General features: G+C 43.5%; 1 protein-coding gene across 1 annotated transcript in view; it reads right to left on the bottom strand.

The window, feature by feature from the left end:
• The window catches only part of HEATR4 (HEAT repeat containing 4), a gene marked incomplete at its 5' end in the record, with an annotated part of 43356 nt that overhangs the window by 8456 nt on the left and 11027 nt on the right, over positions 1 to 23873 (bottom strand). The window contains 8 exons of the mRNA XM_054969942.1: positions 2299 to 2368; positions 11867 to 12047; positions 16494 to 16612; positions 17042 to 17146; positions 17654 to 17814; positions 21103 to 21285; positions 22373 to 22519; positions 22715 to 22915. Of these exons, the coding sequence (XP_054825917.1) occupies positions 2299 to 2368; positions 11867 to 12047; positions 16494 to 16612; positions 17042 to 17146; positions 17654 to 17814; positions 21103 to 21285; positions 22373 to 22519; positions 22715 to 22915 (1167 nt within the window). The remainder of the gene's footprint in view (positions 1 to 2298; positions 2369 to 11866; positions 12048 to 16493; positions 16613 to 17041; positions 17147 to 17653; positions 17815 to 21102; positions 21286 to 22372; positions 22520 to 22714; positions 22916 to 23873) is intronic.

Below are 23873 nucleotides of genomic sequence, written 5' to 3'. Positions count from 1 at the left end.
CTGTCTCTCAGGATCAACATTTGTGGGGGCATTTTTGGATGCAACTGCAGGGCAGAAGTGGGAAAATTGTTGAGAATGGAAATCCTGGCTGCAAAAAAAACCCCACTGGATATGCCCTGCTACTGGTTTGGCCTTTTGTCCTGGTGTAAGAGGAGAGGGCCCCTTTTGAGTTGTGAAAGGCTGTTCCAGATATCGGACCACTGTGGACAAAAGGCTGCAAGTGAGGAGGGCAGTTGAACAAGAACTCTATTCTGTCTTGTGTGGCAGCCCAAAAGACGGTAGGCTCCAACATGTTTTTAATGTAATAGAATACCAAAATATAAGACATACTTTAATATAAAGCTTCAATAGCAAGGAGATGCTAGTGAGGCAAGTGAGCAGCGCTTGTTAACAGAATCAGTGAGATGGATTAGATTGTTAGTGTAGATGCTTAGTATGTGATCCCTGAGCTAGGAAGTTCTTCATTCAAATGTATCATTAGCAATAACTCAAGAGATGGTCTTAGGCAAGCTGCTGCATTCTTAGTTACTCCTCAGCAGTATGAGATATATGGTGCTGGTCTGCCTTACAGGGCTGTTGTAAGCATTATGGAGATTTATGTTAAGTGCTTTGTACTGTTGAAATGTGCTATAATTAATATTAATAAGCACTTCAAAAACCTTACACAGAAGGTGCATTCATGTAGTAATGTACATAAATCCCATGTGTAGGTTTTCACATACATCCTGCCACAGTCTCAGCCTGGGACCTTGCAGCAAAGCAAAGTTCATGAGGGACCAGGATCAATCAGTCAGAGGAGTCAACCACTAGAAACACGTATCAGGGAACCAGTTTGGCTGTACATGTGCTGCAGGGCTTCAGGCAGCTCTAAGGCTGACAATTCAATCAAACAAACAGCAGAACTTTTGTGGTTTTCCTATACCAGAACAGGCCATGAACCTGCCAGCCCACATCTCCCAAGGAGAACGGAATCTTCTTAAAGGGGCCCACACTTCTGCTTTGAGTGTTCCTGTGGCATTTGGAGGTGCCTTGGCATGCCCTCTGACATTTCTGTCAAGCAGACCTAGGTGATCACCATCTCTAGAGCAAATTTTCCAGGGTTCCAGTAGATTGCTGTTGAGGCCTGGGCTGCTTGTTCTGAACTTCCAAGGTTCCATTCTCACACACGCCCTCAGCCTTTTTCTTCCTGGGCTGGCCTACAAATTCAGGCAGGCTAGGTGCATCCTTCATGGTTATTTTTGTCCGTATCAGGGTATGTGTTTATTTGGACATGGACTGTTTCCACTATGACTATCAACCTCCAGGTGGGCCTGGAAATCTCCCAGAATTACAACAGATCTCCAGGCAACAGAGATCAGTTCCCCTGGGGAAATGGCTGTTTTAGAGGGTGGACTGTATGGCATCATAACAACTCAGGTCCCTCCCTAGGCTCCACTACCAAATCTTCAATTATTTCCCACTTGGAGTTTGCTACCTTACTTTTTCCACACTGCAATGATTTTTCATGTAGTTTTCCTTGCCACTGCAAAGAGATGTCTACAGAACAAAAAAGTCTGAAAGCTTACTTTTTCAAAAGAAATGAAAGCAGAGAATTTGGAAGTCTTTCATTCATAGGGTCGCCATAGGTTGGAGGCGACTTGATGGCACATAACACACACACATTAGATAGATTGTTGTAATATAATGCTATCACAATATATCAAACATAAGTTTCAAAAAACTCTGAAAAGGCCTTCTGGTAGAGGGGGCAAATAGCAGATGGAGGGGGGCACTAAGACAAAAAAAATTGTGTCAGTGGAACCTGCAAAAAGGCACACCTTCCTATCCACTGCAATCTTTCCCCAATGGTAGTACCAAACCAGATTTGGAAAGGATCACAGCAAAGCATGGAATGTGAATGATGAGGGGAAGATGTGTGTATGCGCCATAACAATTCACCGTGGTTTGGGCACAAAAGCTGAGAACCACCTCCATGGGGAAGCAGCCATGGTGTCTCCTTGTCCTCACCCATGAAGAAGTCAGCATGGTTAAGCAATTCTAGAAGGAGCTATTTAACTAGGTCTATATTTTGGGAGATATTTCTTGTCTAAAATGTGAGTTTGTAATATATTATATTCTCTATATGTAGTTAATGTTTGCAATTAAGCCTGAAAATTAAGCCATTTCTACCCCGAAAAGCTCCATAAACAAGAGCCAACTTTTTAAGCTAGTGAATCTTGGACATCATGTACCACTATCCCGATAATAGGTTAGGTCTGCAATTTTGTGGGGAAAGTTGGGGTTTATATTCTGTAGTACCTCTGATGGCGAAGGCTTTGATCTTGCAGAGGGGATCGGTCTGCATTACCTTAAAAAGGCATTTAAGCACCTAAGAAGCAAAAGTATAGGACAAAGAAAGATACATGTTGTTTTAAACATAATAATTAACAGCATTTCTCCTAATTAAAAGCACTAAAGAGAGATTTCAGATGGTGCCATGTACATAGCAAATATGCACAACATGGAATCCACCAAATGGAGCCCACCAGTTATTCTTGTGGTTTGGACAAAAAACTTGTCAACTCTTCTTTTTCTTTTCAAAAGATAAAAGAGGAGGCAGCGGCAATTCTTATCTGGCAGAGATTCATTATTTTGTAGATTCTTTTTTCTTTTGTGCCCACTTCCTTTTCCTGAAGGGGACACATCACAAGAGAACTGCCCAATACAAGTCTTGTTATGATGAAAGGGGATGCACAATGTCACACATCTCATTCATTTCAATGTACTCTTACTCCTTTCAGCTGTGGGAAAGAGAAGTTCCTACTGTGAATGAAACATTGCTGAGTTGTATTATACATGGACAAAATATGTTCTAAGCTGAAAAACACAAGAGTTAGAATCAGGGATGGCTAAGTAGTGAACTAGTTCGACCCCAAAGCAACCTTGAGGCCCTAGGAAATTTTGCCTGTGTCATAGTTTAAAAGTTCCAAATTCCCTTCTAAGGAAGGGAAATCCTGAGTGTATACAATATAAATATTCTATTACTATTGTCAGGTTCAGACTGCTTTCTTGTATGCCTATGCTTAACCGACTCCATTTTAATCTTTTCAGTGTGTAAGTGCTCTCTTCCAGGTGCCAAGGTTCCCAGGCAGCTATCTTACAGAAAAGGATTGTTTTGGCTACCGACGTTCCACCAAGAACCGGCCTTGGGAGCTTCTCGCTCTTCTAACTTCAAAGGGGTTGTTTTGAGAACTGTGGGGGGAGGTTGGGCCTACTGTGATCTGTTACTCTGTACCTCATGCTTTGCCTGTCATTGGTAACAATGCATATGTACCATCCTGGACCTTGTGTTCAGGCTAGTGGACTATAATGAACTAATTCTTCAGTAAAAGCCTTTTGGAAACAATGGACTGTTGTCTAATTGCAGAAGGTAGTTTGGAGTAAGAACGTTATCTAGCCACGAGTCTGACATTTTGTTACCAATCACATTTTCCAATGCCTAAGCCGGATCAGACGGACTCCAAAGCTGTCCCTGTCAGGGATCCTTTGTTTGACCCGTATGCCTCTCCCGGCTCTCAAGGCTCGGACACTCAAGTACCTGCACCGAGGGAGGATAACTCCTCGGTTACAACGATCTATACCCTTGCTCCAAGCAGGGCTGATACGCAGCCACGGGCCACGGCTCTCCCACTGTTATCGCTGCCTACCCCGACACAGTGGGGTGCGCGACCAAGGGAAACCAGGGATAGAAGGGCCAGCACGATGTTCACGCACTTACAGCTGGATAGTCGGCGTAGCCTGGAATCCATCCCTGAACAAACCGGTGATCAATCTTGGATTTACTGGAATAGAACGACCGAACAATCGGAGTGGGATGCGTCTCGCCGTGGCACCTTGAGTTGGGATTATGCGGAGGTCACCCCGTGGTCGGGGCAACAAGACGTAAGTGAGCACCAGTGGGTGCAACTGCAGAGCAGAACGTTAGCCATTGACTCAGGTATATCGGCAATCACCGGCCTGACAAAAGGAGTTTTAGCCGCGAGGTCCCAAGAGGAGCGAGGAGACGAGGCACCCTTGCCTTGGCAGCAAACGCTCACCACGGGGCCGCGAACTGAAACTGGGCAAACCTCGCAGACGGTCGAAGCTGCTGAGGGTGAGGAAACCATGGGGAGAGTACAGCTCTTGGAAAACAGACTCATAAATATGGAAGAAAGTTTAGCCAGTGCCGTCCACTTGCTGTCGGTGCTAGTCGCGGGGGACGGCGGTCGTGAACGGCCCGCTGGATGGCCAGACATCAGCCAGAGTCTGGCCAATCTCCAAACGCTCCTGCCTCGGCCGCAACCCTGGCCGCAACAGCCACCAGAGACGGGGGATGAGGAAGAGGTCCCCGGAGAAGGACCCGTTCCAGATGATTCATGCCCAGATGATTCCCAGCCTGACCAGCCGGCCGGACCAGTTGACGACGGAACCAGTGGAGGGGGTGACGGACCGCAACCGGGGGGTCCAATCCTCCCTCCAACCACGACGCAAGCTGATCAGCCGGTAGCCCCTCCACCTACAACGCAAGCGGGACCAACCCCGGGGCCGCGAGGTGATACGCCTCCGCTTCGTCCGCTACCACTCCATCCCCAACCATTACGACCGGCCCCTCATCAGCCGCGGCCGAGAGGGACAGCGGACCCAGCACCAACGCGGCCAACGCAACCTATACCGAGAGGACTTTTTCCCCAGCCGCGCCCGGGAGTACCTCCACTGCGCCAGCCGCGACCGCACCCGCAACAACCTCTACCACAGAGACCACAGATGCTGCCAGCTCCGCGACCCCTCGGCCCGCTAGACGTCTATCCAATGCCGGCCCCGGCCCCGCGACAACCCCTCGAACCACTCGATGTCTATCCAATGCCGGCGCCGGTCCCTCGACAAGACCTTCCAATGGGTTGGGTCAAGTTGGATGCTACGTTCGATGGGGACCCTTCCAAATTGGGATTTTTCCTAGTACAAGTAGTGCAATTTTTTAATCGTTGGGGGCATCTTTTCGGAAGTGAAGCTAGTCAAATCGAACATCTGGGGTCACGTCTTCAAGGCAAAGCAGCTGACTGGTATGTAGGACTGTATAACGTGGGGGCCCCTGAGTTAGATACCCTCCAAGGGCTGGTAGACGCAATCCGAGCTCAATATGAGGATCCCCTAGAAGAAACCAGAGCCCGAACAGAATTGCAGGCTATCAGGCAAGGCAGCATGTCGGCTAGAGACTATGCCGCAAAATTCCGACAACTCGCTGCCAAATGCCCAAGGTGTGAGGAATCCACCAAGATTATCATGTTTAAAAAGGGTTTAAACCCTAGATTGCTGGACAGAGCTTTAATGCAAGATAATCCTCCTACGCTGTTGGGGTGGATACAATTGACCTGTGAAGTAGAAAACCGTCTGATGGAAGTTCGTTTGGTGGAGCAACACCAACAACCTCCGGGCCAGAGACGCTCCTCCACTCCTGCTCGAGGGAGCCGGGGGGCTGGCTACGCTATCCGTGGAGCGAGAGATGCTAGATGGCAACAAGGATTGTGTTTGCAGTGTGGACAAAGTGGTCATTTTGCAGCGCAATGTCCTTATCGGCCTGTGCAAAGACCTCTGCTCCAACTCAGACGCCCAGCCCCCGCTGCCTACCCGGCGCCACCGCGCCCTACCCCAGCCCCCAGAACGGCAAGAGGTAGGGGAGCGCCGAGAAGAAATCCCCCTGAGAGGGGGCTAGAACTGGAAGAAGTTATGGAATATGATCCAACGGCGATGGCGGGAGGGGAGAATCCAGAAAGCCCCTCCTCGGGAAACGAAATGGATCTGTCGTGAAAGGACCCAAACGGCAGATCAAACCTCAGTCAGTTCCGGTTCCGAACCGACCGTATGGGTCCATACTCTTCATACCAGTGACTTTAGTGAATGCTGACAGAAAGATGCACATCCGGGTACAAGCCCTCATTGATTCGGGCTGCTCTAGAGACATTATTGCACCAGCCTTGGTACACGGACTAGTACTCCCTGTCAAAGACTTAGATATACCGGTCATTTTCGAGCAAATGGATGGCACTAACATGAATCCAGTGACTACTGAAACCATGCCAATCATCACAGGCATGGGACAACATTGGGAAAAAAGATCTTTCGTTATTAGTGCCACAGCAAAGTACCCCTTGATTCTGGGGAGCCGGTGGTTATGCGATCATAACCCCTACATCAACTGGGCAGAGGGAAGCATCACATTTACCCATGAGTCATGCAAAAGTCATCGGTGGGATCAAAATTGGGGAAAAGATCCGACCACAACCGAACCGGCTCTCCTCTCCCAGGAAGAAATCAACCTAATACCCAAACAATACAGGGCGTACACCCAAGCCTTCACAGAAGAAGAAGCCAACTCGTTACCTCCTCACAGGAGGACAGACTGTGCTGTGGAAATTTTACCTGGCGCCTCGCTGCCCAAAGGCCGCCTATACCCTATGAGTCCCAACGAAAGAGAGGAGCTCCGCAAATTCATCGACCTCAACCTTCAAAGAGGATTTATTCGGCCAGCTAACAGTCCCCATGCAGCGCCAGTACTTTTTGTAAAAAAGAAAGATGGGGGCTTGAGATTATGCACGGACTTTCGAGGTCTTAATGCGGTCTCTTCCAGCAATGCCTACCCTATTCCGCTCATAAGAGATCTACTCAACGTCGTGGCTCAAGGTAAGATCTTTACGAAATTAGATTTGAAAGATGCTTACTTTCACGTTCGTATTCGAGAGGGGGATGAATGGAAAACAGCCTTCAACACATCGCTCGGCCAATATGAATACTTAGTTATGCCTTTTGGCCTGGCCGGAGCCCCCTCAGTTTTCATGTCCATGATTAATGAGGTTCTGCATGAATTCCTCTATAAAGGTGTGGTAGTGTATCTGGATGATGTGTTGATTTATTCAGAAACTGAAGAGGAACACGTAGAACTGGTAAAGAGAGTCTTAACCACCCTCATGAATAACCAGTTACCTATTAAACTCTCCAAATGTGAATTTCACAAAACGGAACTCACTTACTTGGGCTATTGTATTTCTAAGGAGGGTTTGAAAATGGATCCAAGTAAAATACAAGCAGTACTAAATTGGCAAACCCCCACAACCCGCAAAGAATTACAATCCTTCTTGGGCTTTGCCAACTTCTATAGAGAGTTCATTGCAAATTTCGCCCAAATCACACTCCCCCTAACTGAACTGTTGAAAACCAAAGATAAGGGGGACCAAGCCAAAAAACCAAGTGCAAAACTGGCTTGGACGGCGGAATGCCAAACGGCGTTCGATCACCTTAAAACGCAGTCTGTATCAGAACCCGTTCTACAACACCCCGACGACAGTCGCCCGTTCATAGTACAGGTCGATGCCAGCGACACGGCAATTGGGGGTGTACTGCTACAGCGGGGGGCGGATGAAAAGCTCAAACCCTGCGCCTTCCTTTCCAGGAAATTTTCAGAATCGGAAAGGAATTGGAATGTATGGGAGAAAGAAGCCTTTGCTGTAAAAGCAGCTCTCACTACCTGGAGACATTGGTTAGAAGGAGCCCGCCATCCGTTCGAAGTCTGGACGGATCATAAAAATTTAGAAGCCCTGCGCAGCCCTCGCAGGCTAAACGCCAAACAACTGAGATGGGCGGAGTTTTTCTCTAAATTTGATTTCACATTGAACTTCCTCCCTGGGAAAACCAACTTCTTGGCGGACGCTCTATCACGCATGCCCCAGCACAAAAGCAAAAGGGAGGAGACAATAGACACAGTCTTCTCACCTACGCAATTAGGGGGCGTGGTGACAACACGCAGCCGCACCACCCGCTTTCCCCAACCCGATCAGGGATGGAGAGAAAAATTAAAAGCTGAAGTGGAAAAGGAGGGGGAAGATGTGCCCAAAGACAAACTGCAACAATCCGATCAGGGGGAATGGCTCTGGGGAGATCGCTTCTATGTACCCAAAAGCTTAAGGAAAGAAGTGTTACAACGCTGTCACGATGCTCCCACAGCGGGTCATTATGGGTACTTAAAAACACTTCATTTGGTACAACGCCAATTTTGGTGGCCGGGCATGCGCAAGGACATTTCACAATATGTAGCGTCTTGCCCCATCTGTCTCAGCGCCAAATCCCGAAAAGGAAAACCTCCGGGACTCCTGCAACCCCTAGAAACGCCAAGTCGACCGTGGGAAATAATTTCCATGGATTTTATCACAGACTTGCCCCCCTCCAAGGGACACAATTGTATCTTAGTCGTAGTCGATTTATTCTCCAAGCAAGCCCATTTTATACCCTGTACTACAATTCCTTCGGCTAGAAAACTAGCCGACATCTTTATGAAAAACATTGTAAAAATACATTCTTTTCCATCCAAGGTGATCTCGGATCGCGGCGGACAGTTCGTTGCCAACTTCTGGCGGGAGCTTTTACAACTACTGGGTATTGAACAAGGTCTGAGTTCAAGCCATCACCCAGAAACAGACGGACAGTCGGAAAAAACAAATCAGATATTAGAACAATTTCTGCGCTGTTATATTAATTTCCAACAAGATAATTGGTTTGATTTGCTCCCCTTGGCAGAATTCTCGTATAATAACAGCGTGCACGCCTCTACGGGAGAAACTCCCTTCAAAATCGTCTATGGCTTCCACTTCAAGCCCTTCCCATTTGAGGCGCTTTCTCCCCCTACTACAGCCTCCAACGATGTCACCGAATGGTGGGGGGAAGCAGCCCAACAGTGGACGCAGATTAAGAAACATCTCATCAAAGCCAAACAGGATTATAAAAAATACGCTGACCGCCACCGCGCGGCAGAATGGGAATTACAGCCGGGTGATCTAGTCTACCTTTCCACAAAGAATTTGAAAACAACCCAAACCAGCCGCAAGCTAGCGTTGAAATTTTTAGGTCCGTTTCCTGTTCGCAAAGTAATCAACAAAGTGACTGTTGCTCTAAATCTGCCAAAGAATCTTCGTCATGTACATGATACCTTCCATGTAAGTTTGTTGAAAAAAGTCCCTCCTGCTAATCAATGGCACACCCGTGCGCCTCCAATCCCCACTCTGATCGATGATCAAACCCACTATGAAGTTCAACAAATACTGGACTCTAAATTACACAGAAATCAGTTATTTTATCTCATTAGGTGGAAAGACTTTGACTCTGGGTTTGATGAATGGGTGAACTCTGTACATGTTCATGCCCCTAGATTAGTTAAGGCGTTCTACTCTCGCTACCCACAGAAACCCGGAGGGGGAGCATCTTAGAGGGGGCAGAATGTCAGGTTCAGACTGCTTTCTTGTATGCCTATGCTTAACCGACTCCATTTTAATCTTTTCAGTGTGTAAGTGCTCTCTTCCAGGTGCCAAGGTTCCCAGGCAGCTATCTTACAGAAAAGGATTGTTTTGGCTACCGACGTTCCACCAAGAACCGGCCTTGGGAGCTTCTCGCTCTTCTAACTTCAAAGGGGTTGTTTTGAGAACTGTGGGGGGAGGTTGGGCCTACTGTGATCTGTTACTCTGTACCTCATGCTTTGCCTGTCATTGGTAACAATGCATATGTACCATCCTGGACCTTGTGTTCAGGCTAGTGGACTATAATGAACTAATTCTTCAGTAAAAGCCTTTTGGAAACAATGGACTGTTGTCTAATTGCAGAAGGTAGTCTGGAGTAAGAACGTTATCTAGCCACAAGTCTGACAACTATCCCATGTGTGTTCTTGAAAGGCTGCCAATCTAACAGCTAAAGGTATCATTCAGGAAGCTTGTCTCGCCTTAATGGTCCCCTAACCCACCCTCTGATGACCTCATACCATCTGAGTATACAAAGCTGCTTTTTACTTAGATCATTGGCCCATCTAAGCCAACATTGTCTGTTCTGCAACAGCTTGCCAAGATTTCAGGTAGAGAGGCCTTTCCCAGCCCTGCTACCTGAGATCCTTTCAGCTGGGGATGTGAGAGAGAACATACAATTTCTGCATTCAAATCATAGGTTTTACCAAGGAACCTTAGCCCTCCCCTGTAAAAACAGTTATGCTCCATACATGTCCTTTACTGCTAGATGATGTTAGCTTTGTTACAGAACCTGGCCCACATCCAGTTGTAGCTGCAAGCAACGCATTTCAGACCAAACGGTGAGATACAACCACATCAACATCAAAAGACACATCCAGCCAATTTGACAGGACACACATCACTGCACAGATGGGTTACACACCTACATGCAGAGGCAGGTTCAGTACACAGATCTCTTGAACTGGTATCTGCAGAATAGGGTGGCTTCCAAGAATGCGGACCCTCCACGGTGCGTAGCATTATCTACTAGAGCCGGCGGCTGGCCTTTGCCGGCTCGGCAGAAGAAAAGGCAAAGAGCCTCTTCCCGGGCTTGGAGCCGGGGCAGAGCCGGACACCTTAAAAGGCGGCTCTGCCCCACGGGCTCTGCAGTAGGTCCGTGCTCGTTTGTTTGGAATAGAGCGTGTATCTGTGCAGCCCTCTCTGAGTTTGCGGCAGCAAAGCGGAGGCAGAACAGCAGATCGTGGCGGGAAGTGAACCGTCGGAGGTGGCCTTGGCAGCGAGAGTTCCTTGCTGCTTGTCCTGATCAAGCCCACGCTTGCAGCGTGGGCAGCGGGGGGGGGGGTTTGCGGTGGGTGAACAACATACGGGGCTCTTAGTCTACTTATCAGTCACCTGACTTAGGCTGCTGCTGCTGCAGGGGCGTCTATTAACCGCCCCCCGTATTAATCATTAAGAGCCCCCCCGCCCGTGGCAGTTAGCTCCTGCAGATAACCCCACCCCCTTGCACTTAGCGAGTTTGGGGCTTAGAGGGGGCCCAGCCTAGGCCTGGGGATTTCTGACTTCGCGTAAAAGGGCACCTTGTTTGGAACTAGGGCATACTCCCCCCCCCCCCCGCAGTTGTACTGGGCCTAGTTGGCTGGCTGATGCTTGGGTATGTGAGCTAGCTGGGAGGCTAATTTGGTTATTAGTGGCCAGTTTCTTGCGGTGGCCATACTTGTAGTTCTAGGCCTGGCACCCATTTTGCGTGTATTCTGAGGGCAGCATTTTAATAGCTGTTCACACAATTATTGCTACCCATGCCACCCAAGAAAGGTGGGAGAAAGTCTAAGAGGAAGGAGCCAGTAAAAAGGTTGGCTGTACCAGAGCTGTCTTCCTATGATGAGGAGGAGGAGGTTGCAAGCAGATGCAAGATCCTCAACTGTATTGCAACCCTAGACTAGGCAAAGGGGGTTCCTGTGGCATGGTCAGGTAAAGCCAAGAGGCAGAGGTCAGCCACATTGACCTCTGTAGCTGCTTTCCAGCGGGAAGTTTTAACATGGCTTTCTGTGTTAGAGAGACCTTCCAGTACAGGCAACGGCTGCAAGCGCAGGATCCCAGAGTCAGAGACCACAGCAGTGGGCCGGTGAACACCCTTGGCACATCCCCATTGTTGGGGGAATTGGGGTCTGTCAGGATCAGCTGGCTTATTTGAGAGGCAGACTGCTGGATGGGACCCCCTGTACAAATCCATCTTCCATGTTTGACAGCTGCGGCTAGAGGAGCTTGTAAGGGGGAAACCCTTTTGCCTGGCTGGCCAGGTCCCCAACCATATGTATGGATGGCTCACCCCCAGGGCGCCCAGACAGGTAAGGGTGGAGGTTCAGAGTCGATCCCAGGGCATGACCTGTACTGCTAGTTAGCCCCTTGCCATGTTCACATTAATGTTGGATGTTACTGTCATTGCCAAAATAAATTGGCTATTTTAGTTCCCAAATACAGTGTCTGCCTCTTTATTCCGCCTGGAGGTGCAATGCAAAAGCTGAAATTTATCATTGCCATCAGGGCCTTTGTCAGGCATTTTGAACACTCACTGACTCTTCTGTAATCCTGAGTGCTCCAGCTGCTTGGCAGGCTTCCTTTCGGACAGCAACAAAGTCATCAGAGAAACACTGAAGAAAACTGGGGAGCAGCTTGGCTGTCATAAGTTTCAGCCAGCCAATCAATGTAAGAGCCTCCACCTTTGTCTGGCAATCTCCTCTTTGCAGCTTCACCCTGAAAGCACAAGAGGGTCTTTAATGAACCATGGATGTTCTCAGTTTGTATATCCAAGACAATAATTATTCAGACTTGGGTGTGAACCAAAGCCCTTGTGATAGTTTCAGGTGGGTAGTTGTGTTGGTCTGCAGTAGAAGAGCAAGGTTTGAGTTCAGTAGCACTTTAAAGTCTAACTTGATTTCCAGGATATAAGCTTTCAAAAATAAGAATTCCTTTCATCAGATACCTGAAGAAAGGAACTTTGACTCTCAAAAGCTTATACCCTGAGGATCTTGTTGGTCTCTAAGGTGCTACTGGACTTGAATCTTGCTCTTCTAATGCATACCAACACAGCAACCCACCTGAAACTATCTTCAGAAGAATACCATGGTGTTACACCTAACTCGACTAAAATCTTGCCTTATGTTTGCATGTCTGTTTGAAGCAAAAATAAACAGGAGTCTTATCACGTTAAAAATGAACAGACCCGCCAGGGCCAGATGGACTTACGGCTAAATTCTATAAGACAATGGCTAATGAACTGGCACCATTCCTAAAAGAGGTGATGAATGGGGTTTTAAGGGATCAAAGGATTCCAGAAACTTGGAGTGAAGCGAATATATCATTGATCCCAAAAGAGGGCCAAGACCTGACTAATGTGAAAAATTATAGACCTATATCGCTACTCAACAATGACTACAAAATTTTTGCGAAGATATTGGCGGAGAGATTGAAGGGGTGGCTCTCGGAAGTCATAGAGGAGGAACAAGCAGGCTTTTTGCCAGACAGACAAATAAGAGACAACTTAAGGACAGTGATCAATGCTATTGAATATTATGACAAGCGTTGTGACAAAGAGGTTGGTTTCTTCTTTGTTGACGCTGAAAAAGCGTTTGACAATTTAAACTGGGACTTTATGTTTGCCACTATGGAAAAGCTACAATTGGGAGAAAGATTCATCAGAGCAATTAAGGAAATTTATAGAGACCAGACTGCAGCAATTGTGGTGAATGATGAATTGACCAAGAAATTGACGATAAGTAAAGGAACAAGACAAGGTTGCCCGTTATCTCCATTGTTGTTCATTTTAGTATTGGAGATTCTGATGATACAAATACGTCAAGATGATGAAATTCGTGGAATAAAAATAAAGGACTATTCATACAAGGTCAGAGCATTTGCGGATGACATAATGTTAATTGTAGAGGACCCATTGGAGAACATGCCAAGAGTGATAGATAAGATCAAGGAGTTTGGAGACTTGGCAGGTTTCTTCATTAACAAAAAGAAGTCAAAGATATTATGCAAAAATATGACTAAGCAGAAACAACAATTGTTAATGGAAACAACGGATTGTGAAGTAACAAGTAAAGTGAAATATTTGGGAGTCGAATTAACTGCAAAGAACATAGATCTATTCAAAAACAATTATGAAAAACTATGGACTCAGATAGAGAGAGACTTGATTAAATGGAATAGATTGAATTTGTCATGGTTGGGTAGGATTGCAGCAGTTAAGATGAATGTGTTACCAAGAGTAATGTTTTTGCTACAGACAATACCAATCATCAGAGACTCCAAACAATTTGAAAAATGGCAGAGGAAAATATCAGATTTTGTTTGGGCAGGCAAGAAGCCTCGAGTGAAAGTGAAAGTTTTACAAGATGCAAAGGAAAGAGGCGGAATGCAACTGCCCAATCTGAGACTTTATCATGATGCAATCTGCCTAGTTTGGTTGAAAGAATGGATGACATTAAAGAACAAGAAACTATTAGCCCTAGAGGGATATAAAAAAATATTTGGATGGCACGCATATTTATGGCATGACAAAGTAAAGGTCAACTCGATGTTCCTGCATCACTTTGTTCGGAGAAGTCTATACATAATCTGGAAGAAGTACAGAATTTATCTACAAGAAGGAACCCCTTTGTGGGTGGTTCCATATGAGGTGATAGACCCGAGAGCTGTTGATAATGAACAACAATGTTTAACGTATAAAGAAATAACTAAAACTGAAGCATCCAAACTTAGAATAAAGACACAAGAGGAACTATCACCTAACTACGATTGGTTCCAGTATAGACAGATCAGAGACTTATATAATTCGGACTCTGTAAAGGGAGGTATACGAATAGAGAATTCGGAACTAGAGCAGACCCTTCTTAAAGAAGATAAGAAAAGAATATCCAAGGTATACCAAGTACTGTTGAAGTGGTATACCGAGGATGAGATAGTTAAAACACAAATGGTGAAATGGGCTATAAACTTTAATAAAGAAATAACAATGGAGGCATGGGAATACTTGTGGAAAACTACAATGAAGACAACGACATGTACTAATATCAAAGAGAACATTCATAAAATGATCTATCGTTGGTACATGACACCAAAGAAGATTGCGCTAGGGAATTTGAATACTTCTAATAAATGCTGGAAATGTAAGAAGCATGAGGGCTCCCTCTATCATATGTGGTGGTCGTGTGAGGTAGCCAGGCAGTACTGGGGGGAAATAATAAGAGAAATGAGTGAAATTTTACAATTTCAAATTAATAAGAACCCAGAACTCCTGCTACTGAACTTGGGAATGGAGGGAATTCCAGCCCAACACAGGACGTTGATATTTTATATGACAGCAGCAGCTAGACTTTTGTATGCGCAAAAATGGAAAGTACAAGAAGTGCCAACTATTGAAGATTGGACTTACAAATTGCTGTATATGGCTGAAATGGACAAGATGACAAGAAAATTGAGAGATCTGGACTCAGGGCAGTTCAACACAGACTGGGAGAAGCTGAAACAATACCTGGAGAAGAAATGGGAGGTGGGAGGAAAACTGTGGCAGTTTGAGAACTACTGAAGTATTGAAGTATTGAAGTAGAGGGGGGAGACTTTACCGGGGGGAGAAGAGATAAATGTGAATTAATAAGCAGTCAGATTAATAGATTGACATATATATAGATATATATAGGTTAACAAACAGAACATAGAGAAAATAATTAATTATAAGGACTAAATATAAGGAGCGATTAACTAACAATATTTTCTTTTTTTTCTGACAAGTTTTGTACCAAACTGAATGTCTGAAGATATAGATGGGTCAAATTGATTGACTACGTGAGGAGAGATATATAGAACTATTATAAAAAGATAGAATGAGTAATATATATAGAGAATAAGTCAAATTGTTTGATATAAACGAATGTATGATCTATATGGTTTATGATATATAGAAATACCTGAAATTGAAAAATTGGGATAAATTGTTTATCTAAGATAGAAACAAAGGCTTACAGTTTGGGCATATAATGTTAAAAATAGTTAAGGATGTACTGCTTAGAATAACGGAGAATATATATTTGTTTTAGATAGAGGAAGCTAATAAAAGTAAGGGAAAGGGGACAAAGGGTTGGAAAGCTGTTGGAAGTCAACGAAAAGGGGGGGGAAAGGGAGGGGGTTAGAGATGAAAAAATTGGGGAAAATTGAATGTAAATGTGGAAATAATGGATTCTAACCCAATAAAAATTTTTCAAAAAAAAAAAAATGAACAGACCCTTTGTTCATAGACTAGAACTCATTTCTTTAGATGTACTGAGTGGATCTTCACTATGCAGTCATTTTACGTACAACTATGAACAAAATCCCAGACAGTAGGGTCAAAGGGACATGAAATGTAGGATGAATCATAATTACATAAAATTCAAACCAAATCAAGAAAAATACAGAAACCCTTCACCCCTGTATTGTAACTAGTGAATGGTCTCTGTGTTTTTCTAAATTAGGTTTGAATTTTGCATAGTTACGCTTTACTAGGTATTTACTGCATTTCATAGCCTCTTGTCATTGCTGTGTTTTTTGATACCTTACATAAAATAACTGCATAGCAATCTACTCATTTCAGTTAAAGAAGTGGGTTATGGTCCAGGGAAGTTGATGCTAGGATGAAAATGCTGTTAGCCTTTAAGGTGCCAGAAGACCCCTGTTAATTCTTGATGGAATTAGTTAAAGATCTTAATTATAAATATCATGGAGTAACAGAACCAGCCCCATTACAACCCTCATGCTCAGCAGCTGGATATGTTTAGCAGTAAGCTTTCCTGCAGAGCGTATTAAAATCATGTTTGTGTGCATCAATCATTATATTTTTATCACTACAAAATTAATGAAGATAGTGGATGCAAGGCTTCTCACATACATAATGATATCAGTGTGTTCCATTTTAAGTACCAAACATGATATTAAGGTAATAATAATAATTGCGCTCATATACTGCTCTTCTAGACAGATTAGTGCCCTACTCAGAGCAGTGGGCAAAGTCAGTGTTGTTATTATCCCCACAATACAGCTGGTGCTGAGAGGAGTAGCTTACCCAAGGCTACCTGCTGATCCCATAGCAGTAGTATCTGCATTTCAGAATCTTGAAATTTAATGGAGATTAAAGTGACTATCATGTTGCATACCACTTACCTGAGCTGGTCATGGACTTCTTTCCCAAGCTCCAAATACCCCAAAGCTCGGGCAGCTGCCTGTCGTACATCAAACTTCCAATCTGTCCACATCAACTGAACAAATTTGTTCTTGAGATCCTGCACAGAAGATCACATAAGACCTAAGGATGACCTACTTGTAACATAGATATCCTAAAATCCTTGATTCAAAAAACACTGTTTTAAAATTACACAAATCTCTTTTTACTGTAAATTAGCCACACACATGTAGAGTCTAAACAACAATGCAATCAATTTGCATTATTTCTCCAAATTAGTGTGTATGAAGTTCATGTTTTTGACACCAGCATAAAAGAAATAGCTTGTTTTTTTTGTCTAACTAGTTAGCATGGCTACCTGCATCTTTTGTCTGTATAAAAGAAGAACATATTGAATTGCCTAAGAATTTAATTTCTATTAATCTGCAATCACTTCACATTGAACATCAAAACTTTATTTGCACTCTATTAGTATTTGTTGACACTGTCAATATTCTCTTACTTGTAGGATTCCTGAGGTAAAACGTACCTGGCTGACAGGTCCTGGAATACAGGAGAATGTTTTACAGGCTAAGACTCTGTGTTTCCATTGGTAGCTATTCAGTTCAGAAGCCAGTAAACATTGAACCAAGCCCTGTAATAGTTAAGTTAATAAGTGGTAAGCCAAAAAAACTCACTGTATAATCACAACATAAGGTTTTTAATGTTAAGTTTAGGTGTAGTCTGGAGTAACTTTACATAGGATTGCACTGTTAGGTAGTTGATGTGATCAGAAAGACATTAATAAAATGTCAAAAGCACAAAACTTGGAGCTTTATCAATTTGTTGATAAATATTTCAGATTAGTTCTAATAAAACAATCTGTGAATATAAACAGCAAGTGGACATATATTAATAAATAGAAAACCAAATAATTTCCCATGTGAGTGTCCTCCTGGGGAACTCTGTCCAAGGAGAAACCACCCCACAGAGCGGCACAATGGATCTCAAACCCAGTTTTCCTGCAAATACACACACCTTGTGTTATGAGCAATGGTGAATTTCATTCTGGGAAATCTTGGTTCTGAAAACACCAATAGCCTATGACTGTTACACATTTTTTCTTTTTTTGTCCCCCACCCCCAAACCTTGATATACCTACTGTTTGTTTGCTGAGCCGAGCTAACAAAAGACAAGCCTGCTCTTCGGTGGCATCATCCTTCTGATCAAAAATTTGTGCCAGGATCCTTTTCACAACTTGGAAAGTGACAGTACCCTCCAGTGCTAGGCACTGGGCTGCTGCCCAGCTGTCTGCAGAATTTCCTAATGACAAAAAAGAATTACTATCCAATATGACATGCTAAAGGAAAGGTCAGGGGAGGGGGAGGAGACCATTTGAGCTTTGTTTGCAAGAACAAATAATGTTTTTAGTTTATCAGAGCTTTTTGTTAAAATGCTGAAAGTTTGAAGTCTAAACAAGTATACAAGCTAATCATGAGCACACAATTATTAAAGATTATTTAGGAAGAGCGCAGGTTTTTACTGGCATACAAGATAACGTGCCTGCAAGAGAAAATACTTTAGAAGAATCTAAACTGTGTATCTGTGCTACTAGACAGGAACTCATCACTATTTTTATTATTTTAAATTACTTCATTGATACCCTGCTTCCCTTCCCAAGGGGGACCCAAAGTGGCTAACAGCATTCTCCCCTTCTCAATTTCATCTTTACAACAGCCCTATGAATACTTTAGGTGGGTGGCTGTGCTGGTCTGCAGTAGAACTGGAGGATTTGGGTTCAGTGGCACCGTAGAGACCAACAAGAGTTTCAGAGTAAGCTTTCAAGAGTCAGAGTTCCCTGCTTCTGAAGGGAAGAAAGGAGTTCTGGCTCTCAAAATCTTACACTATGAAATTTTCAGGCTGAAAATCTTGTTGGTCTCTAAGATGTCAACTGGACCCAAATCCTCCTGTTCAGCAGCCATATGAGGTAGGTATAGCTGAGATTGTGTGACTTGCTTAAGATCACTCAGCAAGTTTCTATAATAGCATAGGGATTCAAATTAGTGTTGCAAACCTCCAGGACAGGCCTGAAGATCTCCCAAAATCACAACTGATTTTCAGACCCTAGAGATCAATACTCTTGGAGAAAATGGCTGCTTTAGAGGACTGGCTCTATGACATTATATCCCGCTGAGCTTCCTCCCCTCTTCAAACGCCACCCTTCCCAGGCTTCACTCCTCTCAAATTTCCAGGAATTTCTCAACCTGGAGTTGGCAACCCTAATTCAAAACCAGGCCTTCCAGATTCTAGTCTAACCACTACATCATGTTCTAAACTATAACATGAGAAGTGATATGAGTTCACAAGTGATCTAATATTAAGATATTAATTCTTTTCTAGACATTTTGAAGCTAGCCAGAAGGCCAAATGACAGACTGGAGAAGTTTCTATTGCTACTCCTAAACAGTTCACATGTGAACTTTGCCAGAATTAGGCCTGCTCCACCTCTTCCCCTGAGTCCTTCTGTCCACCACAGAAATAACTGCTTCCACTGTAGAAAACAGAGAGAGCCTCTGGGACACCCTTCCATGATGAGTGTGGTCCTTTTACCACATCAGCAATTCCCAGCAGAAGCGTCTCATGCCTGGTTCCTGACTTCCTTCTTCTGCACAGGCAGCGATGGGGAATGCACTCCTGTACATAAATCATGTCTAGAAGAGCATTCAGCCTCCTAAATAACTCCTACAAAAATCTTAACCTTGTTTGCCTTTATTCATGTGAGTACACCCAGTGTCTGGAAAAGGGAAACTTCATCTTCTCTTTCAGCAGCCTACACATCTATTTGACGTCTAGGTAGGCAACATATATGATCGGTAAAATGAATATGCCAACAATCCATGGACCTCTGTGTGGCTCATGAGCTTTTGCTCACATTTTAAGAATGTCAGCTTTCAATGTCCTTAATAAAAGTTTGTAATCCACATAGTTATCGGGATAAGCTTGAAAATGCAATGAAGACAGTATTTTTGAAATCTCTCGGTGATCAAAAGACTAATAAAATCCCCTATAAAATGTGACTATTATTAAGCTCATCTTATGAACTAAAGAAACTGAACCAATATTTTGCATGAGTGAATGTACAAAGCTACTTTACTTTGTGTTGGACCATTAGGAATACTAGCCCAGTGCACTACTACACAGTAGCTCTTTCAAGTGTTTTCCAGCACTGTTTCCTGAGTCCATCTGGAGATGCCAACAACTGAATACAAGGCCTTCTGTAAGCAAAAGAGGTGCTTATAGAAGGCTGCGGCTTCAACAACACCAAGATGGCTATGATGGGGATTTTTATCATCCCATGTATTCTACAAGACTCAGCTACAGGTTTGTGATCACCTGAAACAGCTTGTCTGTGTAATGGCATTCATACTTGATGGCACATAACAAGCACATATTTGAACAGATACAACAATTGATTACGGTTCATGATTCATTTCTAGTACAAAGCAATTTGTCCACAAAGGGCCAGTTCAGATACCAGCAGAGCAGATTCTCAGCACAGATTAAAACTACTCACTCTTAGATACATTCAGTGTGAATATACAAGAAAGACAGTATATTTTTATAATAATGTAGAACCAGTGAGCTGGCTAGAAATGTAGGTGTAGGCCGGAGTAGGCATGCCACACAGCCTCCATTAATTGCTCTTTACATTTCTACATTCCTGATCTCCTGGTCAGTTGGCATGCCATACAGGAAGACTCAGGGAGTAGTTTAAATGTGTAACAATAAGTCATCATTCACAGAGCGCAACATTCCCATACACTCTAAGTAATATTCTTCTACGCTCAGAAGCTCATGATGTACCTTTCTTTCCGTTATGCTTCCTAGATAAGACAAAAGTCTGATCGCAGCATATTTTGCTTAGTTGGCTGAGAATGGAATGTGTAACTTGTAACTGTTGCTATAACCATATTTGGGCATCCGGGACTTCCTGAATACAAGCTAATAAAACTCTCGCCTCCATCTTTGGAGGGACAGACTTTGCATCCAGACCCTGTCTCGTGTCGTTACTACAGTAGGTACCCCTGAGGAATTTATTTTATTTATGTCATTTATAGTCCACCTTTCTCACTGAGACTCAAGGCGGATTACACAGTGTGAGATTAGTACAATCAGTATCAAGGACATTTCCATAAATAATGCCATAGGGCAAATAAATACCAGTTTACAAAGACATATGTGATGCACAACAAGTAGTGTGGTGACCTCCCCACTCCTGTATCAAACTTCAATGGTGGTTCTTCACCTACCTCTAGATTTTACATCCTTTACATTGCAATCCTAAGAAGAGTTACATCTTCAAAATCAATTGAAATCAATGCTCTTAGAAGGGTGTAACTCCATTTAGGATTGTACTGTTGCTCCCAGTCTAGCTAGTGATGTCTAAACTGTCCCATGGTTTCAATGGTAGATGCACTACATTTACCCAAATCTGACTGGCCCTAGTCTGACTGATATTTGATTATTTTTTAATGGAGAAAAAGTGATCTTGGCTTTGGAGACTGATGATGCCCAGAGAAAGTCTTTAGAATGTTAAGAGTTATTACTGACCATGTATCAAAGCATTCTTCACAACGATTTGTGCTTGCTGGGATCTCTCCCCTATGGTATAGTGGCATATTGCAGCTGCCATTCTCACATGAGCATCCTCATCAAACAGAGTAGTTTTAAGCAAAGACTGTATTTCGACTGGAATATCTGGAATTTCTGACATCTTTGCTTCTGTTCCTATAACTGAGAAAACCAGAACATCAAATATATTACTTTGTTCTGAGCTGTTTACAGTGGGGGAAAGGCAAAATGGAAATGCAGGAAAAGAACAAAGAATACTTGAATCAGATTCTGAAAGAGGGCTTCAGTTTCCATATTACCAGCTGTATGTGTCACAGTGCAATCCTAAACAAAGTTGTTCCAGTCTAAGCCCACTGAATGTAATGGGCTTAGACTGGAGTATCTCTGTTTAAGATTGCACTGTTAGTCTTAAAACATTACAAAAGTTGGTATATTTCATGTGCAGACTACCATACCATGAGTGAGGTATGATTTACAAAACCAACAAAATTAAGTAATTGCATGAAAAAGGCATGCAATATCTTTCTTAGCTTCCATATGCCTAGCTGAAATGGAGTGTTCTTATAATCTGTCAACTGGGAGGGGCTGCAGCTCAGCAATAAAATATATATTTTATATATATGGGATCCCAGATTAATCTTCTGGCATTCCTTGCTGAAAGAGATTTAGTATTATTTTATGTATTGAATGTATTTCTATGCCATCTCACAAACAAAAAAAGATAGCAGCAATGTCAACTGCACAGTTCCAAAGACTTTTGTTGCATTTAAGTCTTGGGAAGAAGGGGCAGCAATATCTGCAGATTTGCCTCCTCCACTGCAGACCTCCACTTTACCTTCCTAATGATTTCTTGAGGGTCTGCTGACTTCCAAGAACAAAATTTCAGGGGGCTCAGTGGAAAGCAGAGGGAGAGGGAAGTGGCAGAGTCTTGCTTCTCAAATTCTGCAGATAGTAGGATACACCCCAGAAAGCCTGGAAAGGTGACGTTGCTAATCAGTACACAAGTCAGACATATGCTGGTCCATCCCCTAGCTGATGTAGCAATAGCATCTGGTATTTTGAGGGTTAAATAGTTCCCTAGTTCCCCTATCCAATATAATCTGCTAAATTAAAATTCTACCCCATTCAACCTATAAACCAGAATCTTTGATCATTTACATCTCAGTTTAATTTGTGCCAGCCTGATTGCCTGCTGTGGCAGAGAAACATTCCTGAAACAACAATAGTTTTCTGTAGCAGTATCTTATACCTGACTCCTTACTTCCTGGTTTGGCTTTCTGGGGCCGTTCAAGCACAGCAGATGCACAGGTAATTATAGCATTGATCCGATTCTGAACGTGCACATCTGTGAGGTCTCTCATTAATCCTTCTATAGTTGCTGACCGCCACCGAGGATCTGAGCATTGAATAATAAAAGACCACAAAGAGAAAACTGGAATGGAAATTTATTTATGACAAGGGTCTGGTAGGTTTCCTGGGACTGAGCCACCAAAAACAAGTTGACAACAAACATGGAAATAAATTGCAAAACTGCTTTTGATTTGAATGAACCACAACAATGGTCCATGAAATCTGGAACTAGAGTACTCACCCAACTTCCAGTCTGCCTTCCACTTTTCCAGCATAGTCCGACGGATAAATGAATCTTGAGACAATTTTCTTTCATACTTTCTACGTGATTCTCTTTTTCTCCCAGAGACTGTAATGGATTCTGCTTGGCCTAGCTGGGCAAAGTTCTCAATTATGGTGGGCAATGCAGTCCAGCGGATAGCTCCCTTCTGCACCCTATAAGCTGACCCAACAAGTTTAAGGAAACAGATCAGTAGCAATCCATCACACATGAAAAAATGTAGAAATCAACACCTAAAGAATAATTTCTCCTTAGCCCTTTCTTAATAATGAGAGCTTCAATTATCAAAATGACCTTAGAGTCCATCAGCTTGAAATGCTATTTACATAGAGGAAACAGTAAAATAAGATTACATGCAGGCGCACAGTGTGTTTGGATACTCAGTCAATTATGGATCACAAATCTTCGAAGTAATGTGGTTGGGATTGCTAATTTTTTCAAAAGTCCATTTATAACTGATGGAGGAGAAGCTTTGAAAATAAAATAACTGTACTTATATACCACTCTTTTAGACAAACTAATGCCTCACCCAAAGTGGTGAACAAGTTGGGGCTGAGAGGAGTGGCTTACCCAAGGCCACCTACTGAGCTCATGGCAGTAGTGGGATTCGAACCAGTAGCAGAATGCTGATTCATAGCCTAACCACTGTGCTACAGCAGCTTTTTAAAAGAACCTTTTAAAATAAACATGTATGCATTTAAAATTAATATGTACGATTTTTAAAATTATATTTTACTTTATAAGCCGCCTGGAGCAAGCAATATGGAGTGACAGCATAGAACTAATGTGAATGGCTAAATAAAACAGCATGAATCAATTACAAAGCACACCAGATCGATATAGGGCCAAAGTGGGGGTGCAGGGAGCTGGGAGAAGGGGAGGCAGCAGGCCACTTACACTTTTGTGCACCTCATCACACCAGAAAATGACATCATTTTCCAGCATAACAGAGGAGTCACAGGGTGCTCTGAAGCCCAGTTAAGTAAAAATTGCCTCCAAATGGACACATTTTTACTGAACTGGAATTCAGCGTGACCCACAGATCCTCCGTTGTGACAGAAAATTAGCAGCCAGTGTAACAGGGGAGCAAGAGAATGTGTGCTCACACTCCCCCTCCTCC

Source organism: Eublepharis macularius, chromosome 2, assembly GCF_028583425.1.
Source record: "Eublepharis macularius isolate TG4126 chromosome 2, MPM_Emac_v1.0, whole genome shotgun sequence".
In the NCBI taxonomy this organism is placed as follows: domain Eukaryota; kingdom Metazoa; phylum Chordata; class Lepidosauria; order Squamata; family Eublepharidae; genus Eublepharis; species Eublepharis macularius.
Note: the sequence above shows the minus strand (reverse complement) of the source record. Positions and strands in the feature narration are given on the sequence as shown.